General features: G+C 38.7%; 1 protein-coding gene across 4 annotated transcripts in view; it reads left to right on the top strand.

The window, feature by feature from the left end:
• Positions 1–8,586, top strand: part of LOC110829352 (zinc finger CCHC domain-containing protein 8 homolog) — a 39,628-nt gene extending 31,042 nt beyond the window's left edge. For all 4 annotated transcript variants that reach the window (XM_022062978.2, XM_022062977.2, XM_022062976.2 and 1 more), the window contains exon 8: positions 7,743–8,586. In XM_022062978.2, coding sequence (XP_021918670.1) covers positions 7,743–8,141 — 399 coding nt within the window. In that variant the 3' untranslated portion in view covers positions 8,142–8,586. The remainder of the gene's footprint in view (positions 1–7,742) is intronic.
• The last annotated feature ends 4,590 nt before the right edge of the window (positions 8,587–13,176 follow it).

The following is a 13,176-nucleotide window of genomic DNA, read 5'->3' as shown; positions in this document are numbered from 1 at the left end:
AGTCACAACAGAATTATTTATTATTCTTATGTTAAATGTTGTTGAAGTGACCAACACGAACAATGGCAGCTGAGTTTTGGGTGCTTCTGTGTGTCTGCTGTCAAATACCTTGTGAGCTGATCACCTTTAAAGAGTTGGTGTATAAAGTGTGCAATTACTTCAAGCATGAAGTTGATGCCATGTATATTGCTCTGTCTGTCTGTGTTACCCTCCATTTATTCATATCAGTCACTTTATGGGATGCATCTTAGTATTCAGTATCTTGTTGCTGCTCTCATTTCCATGCACAGAACATGTGTCCAGTCACAATGTTGTATGTAACATCTAATTTCTGATTATATTGTTATCTTGCCTTTGACAGTTCAGTTAGTAATACATATTGTTTCTTCAACTCGTTTGCTGTAGCATGCATGCGTTTTCTGTAATAATAATTATTTCATGTAATTATCTCTAATACATCTATTTTTTTAGTTTCAAACGTAAATAGGTTACATTTTGCAAGGACATCTCCACTTCTTTTGTTTCTGTTCCATTTCATTACTCATTAATCATCCTATCATTTGACACTATATATATACTGAGCTACTGATAGTGTTATTAAATAAGTCACAGAATAATCAAATAAATTATATATGTATTGGAACCAGTATCGTCATCGGATAGCATAACAGCAACTCTACACCCTTTGTACTATGAAGGTGAATGGGGTAAGCACAAACATATCATATCGATATTGATACAAATCACGACAAATATGTATTTTCAGAGAACTCATTATGGCAGTCTAGAATAGAGATATTTGTTTCGTAAGCAAAATTCAGTGGCCATTTCTCACCCAAGTCTCTCCTGATTCACTACTAGATGGCTGTAGTAGTCAAATCAGGATTGAGTAGAAATTGTGCAGAGGCAGTGGGCTGGTCACTCACTACTAATAAGTGCACGCTTCAAAGACAAAAAACCTCCTGCATGGGAGGAGGCCAAGGTTTAACTTCGGGTTGTTGAGCCATAGAAGAAGAAGAATAGAGATACTCTCAAGCAATCAGTTTGTCATCTTCGAAGTTTGCTGCATATGCCTGTTTTATAATACTAATTTGTATACCACACGTAAAGCCAAATTCTTGAATGTGTATACATCTTTTTGGGACATTCTGTATACAACAATAGAGTATGAAACTGAACTGAGCATTGAATCAAAGTCAAACCTGATTATTCTACTGACTTGGATTCCTAACAGTAACTGCTCAGATATGAAGTACAAACACAAGATGATGGTTTCATCGCTAACATAATTTTCAATCTTAGTGTCTCTTAACAGTGTGTCTGTTTCACTTAGTTTCTTCATCACGTTTTTGTTCTGGGGGTCTCTGGCGAGCAATACAAATGGTCTACAAAAGACAAGTTCTGTTCGGTCTTGGTTTGTGAAATGGTGCCTGTAATGCTTGCTTCTTCATGTCTTATGCATGCCTGACTCATCCAAGTTGACTTCTGTCACCTTGTGCTTTTGGTCTGGTTAGACACACCTTCCCTCTACACTTATATATTAATATAACATGGATATAACTAATACAGTATACATTCATAAGATGATCAGTGGCCAATGGATGCTTTTATCCAAACTTTGACTGTGTATGACATTCGTTTTCTTTTATAAATCCTGAACACACATACCTTTAAGCTGAAATTTGTTAAATTCCATGAAGTCTTTGCCAAATTCAATAGGAATATTTGTGATGTGTAGTGTATCAGATTTATATTTTGAAATTAAACTATCATCATCAGGAAAACTATATTTGATGGCTTGTAATAAATATACATGTTGCCTGTAACCTGTGATAAGTTATATAGGAGTGAATAATAGTTACAATTAGCACCCCTTTCAGAATGTTTGTACCTAAAACTGTTACTGATGTAGTATGAGTTTTGTAGGTTCTGAAACACTGAATGTCCAGAAATGTTTTCTGGTGGCATCCCCATGACTCGGCAGTTGGGATATACCATTGCACCATCATTTCATCCCAAAAATTGCTGCTAAACAGAGCTGCTGGGAGGCTGAAAATAAAAATCAGTGTGCCTCACAGCTGTATTTGATTATATCAGTGTGGTCTAATGAAATGAAACTGTGTGGTAGTTAAATTATTGGAGCTGTTTGGTGATAACATACGAACATATGATAGAAGTCAGTCCTGTGGCTTTGGCAACTGGCTTCTCTTATACTTGGTACAACTCAAAATATCTCCCAGCCAACTTAAGAGGCACACCTATGAATAATCCTACATTTGGTTGCTATTGCTTGAACATCCACTGTGCTGTAATAAAGAAAACAGAACTTGTGTCAGTTTTGATATCATTGTCTGCCCTTGAGGTAACTGCAATGAAATCTGTAAAAGCTGGTCTCAGTTATGGAGAAATAATATGTGAAGTAAGGTTTCCTGATCAGTTGCCAGTTTAAACTGCATGAGATTGTGTTCAGCATCCTTAATAGTGCTATCAATAGTGTGTGTGTTTGTAGTAACATGTTCCACATGCCTTATGACTATTTTGTCAACTAAATGACAAAGCTAAATTTCTTGTCTCATCTCTAACCTTATTTATTGAGGACTGAAGTAACTAACTAACTAACTAGATGGCCTACCGAACCCGAAGGTTCATCACCGAATTAACGAAAGCCCTCCACCAGACCCTGTCCTGGGCCAACAAAATCCAGTCTCCTTCAACTCCTATCTCCCATAGATCCCACCTGACATTATCCTCCTATCTATGTCTAGGTCTCCCCAGTAGTCTCTTTCCCTCAGGCTTCCCAACCAATACCCAAATAAAACTAAAACTGTAAGTAACTCTTCTGCCAACCTGTTTCATATACATTATCTGAGATGTCTTTCATATCTCCTTCAAAATTGGAAATTTTCCCAAGTTTTTCATTGATTATTTCCTTGTCATTGTAATTCACAATACCAATTAAAACTTTAAAATAGTGCTTCAGAAGCCAATTAATCTGTTTCTGAAGGTTTTGACTAAATAGATTTTGTTCAATCTCCCCTGCTTTTATTTCCAGAGGATATACTTTGAATGAGTTGATCAGTTCCAGCCAATTCTCAAATTCTAATACTACTGTGACCTACAGTATTCAAATCATGTCCTGTTACCCCTTTACCTAAAATTACACAATCAACCACTGCCTTATGTGACACATTAGGTTTCACAACTGACAGTGTGTGCTGACCAAGTCATCTCCTTGCTGTCAACGCTAGTGGCCACAATGAACTGTCCAGAGTCACCAGAGTGTATGTTTACAAGGAATACAGCTTCATTATTTATTGCTGCCTTGGCATCAGGATGTGTTTTCCTGATCAGGAATTCGGTTATTTTACCTCTTTATGCACTGCACAGTTCAGCTGTCTTTCTGGCTTTACAGTCCATGGCAAAGTGGCCACGCTTCTTGTAATTAAAGCAATCCACATTGATAGTGAAACCTGACAGATCTGCCTGTGCAGGGTGCTGCCTCTGTCGGGGTCATTTATTAATTTTCAAACAGTTCTTTGCAATGTTCCCCATTTAATTGCAAGAGTAACCGGTTAGTTCTGAATGTTTTGGTTGAACAATATAAAAATATATAGTCACAGTTTATGGTTCTCTTCATACTGCAGTACTTTGGTGGTATCTTCCTGCAGACTTTCCTGACTGTTCTGAACCATCTGTTTCCTATTGACTCTTTCCTTTATAGTTCTACTCAGACAATCAGTTTGTTATCTTCCAAATTTGCTGCATATGCTTGTTTTATAAAACTATTATAATTACTATCCCACATGTAAGGCAAAATTAACGTTCTTCCAAAATTAATACTGGATGGATCTAATATGTAATTTAGGATTTTAAATCTGTTGGAAGACTAAGCCAGTCAGACTCAGTGAGTGACATCTTAATTGACAAGCCATCCAATAGGAAGTTCCTCACTAGGCATAAGGGGTACTGAACTGATGATCTCAGCACAAGGATTGATGTTGAAATTCATGCTGCAACTGCAGTTCCACATCACCTCGTACACGCTGTCTTCTGACATGGGAAAGAATGCAACATTGCTAATGATTCCTTCAGTGAAGGTGACACTGGTTTGGTCAGAGTGTGAGCGTGGTGTATAGCTTGTACCACATGGAGTACAACATTTTTAAATTCTAAATTGGACACAAAACAGATGTGTATAGGAAACTAATCCCAAGTGTGTGATGATGCTACTGAACACCACAATATATTCCTGTTCCAAATTGATAATAGACGTAAAAAAACTCTCTATCTTTACAAACCTTTGTTATTTTTGTTTCACTTAGATATGTATTTGTGTTACATTTTTACTTCATTGACGCTTAAGGTGATGATGTGCATTAATTCTTAGGTCCCCGAAAGAATGGGACATTGTGGGACAGCCCTGTCAGTTTGTAATTGTGCTTTCAAAAGTACAACTTTGTTTGCACTGTGTGTGGTTAATATCTCATGATAGTACATGAATGTGTAATTTGAAATTTTATACCAACAGAACTGATAAAACACATTCTAGCAGACCAAAGTCAAGAATGGGTTCTCAACGTTTTTTGCTGGCATACCGCTAATGCTAATTTAACACGTTAAATGTACCACTAACCAAATGTGTTCAGGTAAAACTTGATGCCTGCCCCCAGCGGCATAACTAACGTTTTGCATATGTACGTACTTCAATGAGAAACAGTTTCTCTCTTTAACTGTATTTGCTGAAAGAAAAGCTACATAAAATATACTGCAAGGTATGTGCAAAATAAGGCTCAAATAGTGCATAGTTTAATAACTACTGAACTGCATAATAGTGGAAATGAAAGTGTACATACATATATGACCATTTCATATTTCACAATAAGCACGTCTTTGGATACGTAACAGACCAATTTAGGCTTCAGTGTGAAGGTTGTGCTTGTTTATCAAAACACAACTTTTGTATGTCAGGTTTCATTTCGGTTAATATCAGCTTTGATTGATTTTCTTACTTAGTTTGCATACCACTCAACATTGGCTTGTGTACCACCAGTGGTACACATACCATAGGTTGAGAAATGCTGGTCTAGAAGACATATGGAATTAAAAAATGATAACACAAAATTGTGCCACATTATTTATTGTTCATTAAATATGTTTTTCCTTTTATACATCATTTGCAAGCTCATCATATTCGTGGAACATGGAACTTACCAGTCTGCACAGAATTGGTATGTGAGGTATCTTGTCAGAAACAACTAATTACTTATTAGAAGTTGTATATCTCCTATATGCATGTGCAGTGTTTACATTATTTCTCACACTTCCATTTGTGTTTTTAAGATAATTCTGGCCTGGTATATTTGCATGGACATTGTGTGTGTGTGTGTGTGTGTGTGTGTGTGTGTGTGTGTGAGTGAAATTTATCTGACAAATTATAGTAAGTTTGTCTGTATTTCTTTACATTCAGTAAAAGACTAATATCACATATAGTAATCTACCAGAAAAACTGGATTCTTATCTAAACATTAGACATGTCAGGATATCAGAACAGGTAAGCATGCTGGTGTCCTATGCTCACCAGCATAATGATATATGGGATGTATTGAATCTGCTACTATACAGCCAGGCTGAAAGAAACTAAAAATTTCTGGATACAAGAAGATACATTTGGGACATAGTGACATAACATCTACAGTGTTTATCCACCAGCTGGTCTCAAATGTGTGATCAGAGTAGAAAATCTTAGGAAAAAGTAATTTTGTTACTTGTCGAGATAAAATTCTCGTATAAAGTTTTTGTACATAAATGTAACTTTCTTCAGTCTTTTCACTGTGGTCTATTTCAGATCTAGGGAATGCTGTACTTTCTGGTAAGACTTCCATATAATACAGTAATTGTTCTTTGTCTTTTCTCTATCACCATATGTTGGCATCAGGAATAGAGTGTTTCCAGAATGCTTTGGTATACCTGATAATCATTAATTTAAAATTGGTACAATGCACTTCATTGCAGTGAAGAAATCTGTGGATCAAGAGTCTGTCTTGCTTCCACACAGTCTCCCAGGATTGTTTCATATGATTTACTGCAATTTCATTAAACCTTCATTATTTGTTCTATGTAGAGTATGCATCAAATGAATGCATATAGGGCTGGCTGGTAATGTCAGTCTGTCAAGAACTGCTGGATGGATCTGGATGAAACTTGGTATGGCTGTTATGCCATTGTGGACTACCATAATATCATACTTCTCAATTTCCTACAATTAGTAATACCATCTTGGTGGATGAACAGACTTGTGAGACAGGATCAACACAAGTGCCACCTGTCCAAAATCCAACTCTTGGTTTCCTTGTCACAGACAGGGTAAAGTCTTTGGATGGCAAACAGGGCTCCATGCCACTGAAGCCAAGGTGTATGGTATTATTCTGAGGGATGCATGGCACTGAGATGGTGATAGCAGTGTTGCTAACAATTCCTTCAGAACACCAATCAGCACCCCTTCTTATCAGTGCCTCCACCTGCAGTGGTGACTTCTGTTCCTCGGTTTTCATGGAATAATAATTGAACATGAGAATAAAAGAGCAATAAAGGTCTTTAATGTAGACCTTTTAAGTTGATTCTTTTCAGTGGGGAGCCAACAATTCTAGCATACCATTCCAGGGAGCAAGTGGTTCTAGTGCACCCATGGGCTTATGAAAACTGGGGTACATGGAACTACCTAAGTCTAGGGAGGCCCTGACCAGGGTGCCTACAAGGCCCATGTCTGAGGTCAGCCCTCTCTAAGGATTCAAGGACTCCATGAGTCCAGGGAGGCCTTGATTATGGCCACCAGCAAAAGAGCTAACACAACACTTCCATCAGAAAGTTTATATATCTCAGCAGGGAGCTAGCTGGAGGCTAACAGTGATGGCCAACCTAGGGATGCTGAGAAGAGAACTGTTCCACAGCCAGACTTCATCTGGCACAACCAAGTGTTTGCATGTGCCAGGAGGAAGCTTAAAACCAGGAAGAGGCAAAGTACTGGAGTACATGGCAATACCTAAGTCTAGGGAGCCCTGACCAGGGTGCCTAAAAAGCCTAGGTCTGAGGGCATTACCCTAATTAAAGAGGTTAACCATCCCCAAAGACCCAGGGATTCTTATGAGACCTGGGACCTCTTGGAGGTCTTGATTATGGCTACCATTAAAGAGTTCTTTAACATACAGCATCCATTACATCCTGCTACATAGGATACTGTATTCATGGGAGGTGTAGGGCTGTTATTGGATTAAGTAAATGGGGATACACAAAAGATTGGGAAAATTGTCATGGTGTAAGGGTCATTCAGGTGCTGACCCCTTTTACATTCAGTTAAATCAGTACTAGTGCTTCTTGCAGCAGGGTCATACATTGATATGTAGTTACAGATTTTTGTAAAAAAACAACATTTTGGTATATATTTAACAACACAGCAGCTGCATGACAATAAAAATGTTTCAGCTTGATCAGGATTTGATTCTGCATCCCCACAAAAACAAGTCCATTGCTCTACCACAGAGCCAATATGCTTTATGATGTGTCAGTATTGTTGTACATTACTTAAATAAGGCATTGAGACCACAGCTGTATAGCTGAAAACTAATGTACTCTAAGTAAGATAAGTGATGTGATCATTTATTAGAAAATCAGAATTTGCAAACAATGCATACTTTTGTAGTCTTGATCTTCACTTTCTTAGTTTTGATTATCTTACATTGTCATAGGGACAAAGTGGTATGTCGTCTCCACGAGCACAATCTCCATCACTGTCAGATCTGGAGACAAGAAAGCAGCTTCTGCTAGCAGAACTAGAGGATGGTGGAAGTTCCAGTGATACAACACCAAGGGTGGCTCCTCAGAGTACTCCAGGACCTAGCACTTCCACTCTGGGCAAAGTGAAATCTGTGGATCTAGGAACCCCCATCCTACAGAGTGCTTCTCCATATTCTCACTTACCAAGTTCTGAAAAGTTTTCACATCATATTTGCAGTGTTATAAATTTTGAGAATTTGCCGGATTCTACAGGTAATTATGAACGAATGAGCGACCTTATTCGCAAAGTTCGCTCAGCAGTGACAAGAATACAGCAAGAGGGTGATGATTGTAATGATGGAGGGAAATGACCCCAACCTGAAACACTGTTAGTAAGTGGTCAGGTAATGACAGAGACGTATGTACAATCTTGGCTGAGTGAAATCCTCCATGGTGATAAAGGCAAGAAGGACAGTAAATAAATATTTTTCATGAATAAGAGTGCAATGTGTGTGAATCTGTATTTTGACAGATCTGGGTTTTTTGTCTTTTGGCAAAACTTTAGTTTTGTGTTTATATGCAGCAGACATGGTTTATTAATTCTAGATTTTCTTTCATTGATGTAAAACAGTAAATGATCTTTTACTTGGGACAGAAAATTGTAGTGACAAATTTTATGCAAGCATGTCATAAATTAGAATTTACTACTCTTGGGATACTTGTGCATAAGTGTGCATTTATTGAACATTTATTTTAGAAGAAAAGTTGCATATTTTACATATAAGAATACAATAAAATTATTTTATGTTTCTCTAATGGAATGTGTATTTTCATAGTGCTTGGAGGTAATTAAGCCTAAACTATAGCTGATGATTTAACGTTTATTGTTTTGTTGCATGGTTAAAAACATTCCAGCTGGATGCGTATTGCCAATGTGTACTGTTAAAGTAGCCCTTTAGTTACAAGTCTTTTTACAGCAGCTGATGACAGCTTAATTTGTTCATTGTTATGTACAGTATTCTGTAATGCTTTCCAGTTGTGATTTATTTTTCATTATTAACTTGCGAAGGTTAGTTTTACCAAAAAATTGTCAAGTTCCAGTCACATGGTCATCATACTGTCACACATTCAAGGTCTTGTTAGTGGCATCTAGTGTCACGTAATATGTTGGTAGTCTGGTGGCATTGTGGGGCTGTGGTGGTGTTTTTTTTTTGGGGGGGGGGGGATTATTGGTAGTTTATAATTTACCACATTTAGTGTTTGTAGTTTGCAAGTAATTAGGGAATGTGGCAGTGGATATATTTTGGTGGGTTAGACCAGAGCTTGAGAACTTTTCAGTACACAAACTGACATAAGTACTCTAGTTATGCTAGTGGAAACTAGTAGAAAACTATTACTCTCAACACAGTATAATCTTCCTCTGATGGATTAGCTCCACACTACTGCGTGAAAGAATATGCCATACTAAGCTGTAGTTAAACACTGTGTTCCAAGGAACTATTGCTTGTGCACCTGTCACTAGATCCAACTCTTACACAACATGACTTGGATGTGGTAGATAACTGGATCGTAACTCTGGCACACCTCACTCAAGCATCTGCTATTTCCAAACATAAGTGAAAGTTATCCACCTGCATGGCACACAGTACCCATTGGGTCCCATGGCCACTGAGAAAGTCATAGTGAACCTCTCTGACGATCCTTGATGCAGAGGCCATCACCATCTTGAGCAAAGGCCTAAAGTTTAGCCAAACACCAGATCCATCTTGAAGGAAGTCATCAGCGGAGTAGAACAATCTATCCAGCATCTCCCAACAGAGACAGCAGAAGAGACACGAGAGGAGACCAGCCAAATCATAAGACATACCAAGCCACAGAAGAATAAGAACATTTTAAGAGTGGAATGAGATGCCTTCCTGACGGCATTACAATTCTCCCTGGTGACAAAGACATTGTGCTATCAAGCAAGGACTACCACAACAAGAAAAAAACTACTGAGTGATATCATCTACAGGAGACAGTGGATCTAACCACCAGGACAGACAGGCAAACAGCTTCCCTCACAAAGAAGTCAGATATCCCTGAAGAGGTTGTAAAGAAGCTGATCTATCACATTAAGAATTCTGAGGCATTTATCCAGAAACTGAACACCCAACAACCTACAGGATACAGACATCCTACTGAGCTTTGACATAGTCTTGTTATTCACCAAGGTCCTACTAAAGGACATACTTAGCACTTCACAACCAGACTGCGTCTTTTCAGGCAGGCCTTGGCCACAATTTACTTTCTATAAGATGGCTCTTTCTATGACCAAACAGATGGTGTCACTATGGGTTTGTCCCTTGCCCCAGTGATAGCCAACTACTACATGGAATGCTTGGAAGAACTAGCTATAAGCACAGTTATTTGGAAGCCCAGCCACTGGTATAGATAGACATGTGGATGACATGTTTGTTGTATGGCCTCATGGAAAAGAGGAACTTCAAGAATTCCTGAAACATCTTAAGAGTATACATCCAAACATGAAAGTTCACTGTAGAGATAGAACATAACTGGTCACTACTGGTCACTTCCATTTTTTGACATCCTAGACAGCAGGAGACTGGATGGTTCACTTGGCTACACAATGTACATAAATCATACACACAACAACCTCTACCTCCATGCAAGAACCAAATACAATACAGCACAGAAGAGGGTGGTTCCAACATCACTCATTCATTGAGCACATGGTCTGTCATGCTGACAGCCTTGATGTGTAAACTGAACACATTAAGAAAATCTTCAGACAAAGCAGATACAGCAACCAAGACAGTAACATCCACCGCTGGAAACAGCCATAAACACAACAAAAGCCAATTGGTATAGCCATGTTGCCTTACCAACTAACTGTCTGAAGCAAGCCTGCTTGATAAATACGGCATCAAGACCAACCACATTCCTTCCAGGAAAAGTATCCATCTACTCAGACCAGTTACTGACAAACTATGTCTGATGATTGCCAGTATTTTTCACATCCGTTGTGAATGTGGGGAAGATTGGCAGGACCATCAAGGCTAGGTAGAGGGAACATACAAGGCATGTCTGCCTCAAGCAAACAGAGAAGTTAGCAGTGGTAGAACACTGGACTCATCCAGCACACTATATTAATTTTGATAGTATCTCCAACCTACGGACGGCTGCTAGTACATGGATTTTCGTGTGAGGGAAGCCATCGAGATCTAACTACATCCCAACATCTTTAACAGAGGTGAAGGGTTCACTCTGAGTCACATGTGGCATCCAATGGTCTAAAGACACACCAGTGGGAAAGTAAGGCCAAGCAGAGCTAGGCATGTAACTTCACCCACCAGCCCCAGTCTGGCAGCAACCAGTTCAAGCAGGTATATATGGGACTTCCAGGGCTCCACATACATCAGATCCCTGACAGTGAGGATTGAAATGGGTCTTGAAATATTCTTTTTTTATGACTGCCTGACACAGCTGATTGCTTGTGAAAACTTCATTAATTTTCTTCTTGTCATAATGGCACAAATTTTGAGGAATGAAATAGGAATTGAACACTTGGTAATCTTGGAGACTGGCTCAGATGAATCAATCTCAGGATAGTGAAAGTGAGCTTGATGTAGCAAGTGATGACAATAATATGTCTGGAAAAAAATTAAAGCTGTCCCATTATATGCCATGTAGGTGCTTGTGGGGAGAGGTATAGCTCCTACTCATTCTTGACCTTGGCACTAGATGGGGGTCAGTGATCAGCATCACGCCCTTGCTGCACTTTACTCCCGGGAAAGGACCCTGGTACCCATTAGATAGGAGGCTAGGTGGGCCCCAGAACTGGTCTGGATGCAGAGACTAAAGTAAAAATCCTCTGCCCCCCCATCAGGGATCAAACCCTAATCATCCAGTCCATAGCCAGTCACTGTACTGACTGAGTTATGCCGTCTGGAAGCCGAGATAAAATGTGGTTAGGACCACAACATTCATAAAATTCTGGTGGTATCCACCCTTTTGTTGGAACTCTAAATGGACTGAAGTTACAAGTGGTGCCCCATGTGAGCAAGAATTCTTCACCAATTTCAGTCTCCTCTTGTCTTCTTCATGGACATGATCCAGTTGGTGGTGAAAGAAGCTAATATTTAGGCACACTTGAAAATTACAATGGAAGCTTGTGATTTCTGATATGAATATACAAGTGATGTGTGTTTTTGGCTGTTATACAAATGTGACACAATAAGTGGAACACATTGAAAGATTTTTGGTCAATTCTTGAACATATCTGTACACCATTTTATAGAAATATGATGATACACAACTGACTTTCTTCATGAGATTTCTACATTTCTGTGACAGTCTGAATCAACCAGATTGACAAGGCCTATGACAGATTGTGGAAAATAAGATCTATTTTTTGATTTAGTCAATGTAACCTGTGCTGAATTTTAGAATCCTGAATATTTAGCTGTGGATGAAGTCATTGTGTTGTTCAAAAGGAGAGTTATTTTGAATCAATACATATGCTTCAGTGTAAACACAGTTTCATGAGAATGACATTTGTGTACTGAAATGGAAATTAAGTTCAAACACATTTTTACATAGAAAACTAAGCCAACTGACAATATGACAAAGATACTGAACACTTACAGGTTTATTAATTAGCACTTTACAAAAATGCAGACAGTAGTGATAGTAAATAGCTGCCATAATTATTTGAAGTGTCCATAGTGAGTTTAATGTGGCAGGATAAATGGCTGCCCTAAAGCAATGGAGGTGCACGGGGATGGATCTGAAAGAGGAATTAGACAAGGTCATAGTAAAACTATGATACTGATATTTAAATCCTTTTCTGTTGTTACTGATGGTGTGCCTTTAATGTGTGAGCACTTCAGTGTGTTTATAGTGTAAAGAAGGTTTGCCTTGAGTATCCTGGTTGCTGAGTGCCAGCTTCATCAGTGATTTTTGAATTGGCAAAAAAGTGTTGAGCTGGGTCTGCTTTAGACAAAAATACACTAGACAGATTGGTGTGTTAACGGAGGAAGTGCTTGATAAAACTGAAGCCACATTTCAAGTAACTCAAGAAGGTGATTACAAGAGAAGAACAAGATGAAAAACTCTTGGGTTACAAGCTACGTCAGGTGGCTGAATGGTGAATAAACCACATCTTCTGCCAATGTTATGAGAACAATCTCTGCTCTCATCCTCAGGGCTGCTGCGTGGCAAATCTGATCCTTTGTAGTGCACTCGCCGATGGGATTGTTATCAAAGCGTTGTCAGAAGATATGGTTTATTCACCATTCAGCCACCTGACGTGGCTTGTAACCCGAGAGTCTTTCATCAACTTCAGTCACCATGAAAGCTTCACTTTATACATAAGAGAAGAACGTGGTTCTGTAACTGTTTTTT

This window comes from Zootermopsis nevadensis, unplaced genomic scaffold, assembly GCF_977971745.1.
Source record: "Zootermopsis nevadensis isolate Lab colony 2312 unplaced genomic scaffold, Znev_1.0 Znev_ptg000019l, whole genome shotgun sequence".
NCBI lineage: Eukaryota > Metazoa > Arthropoda > Insecta > Blattodea > Termopsidae > Zootermopsis > Zootermopsis nevadensis.
This window is presented reverse-complemented; position numbering and strand designations above follow the sequence as displayed.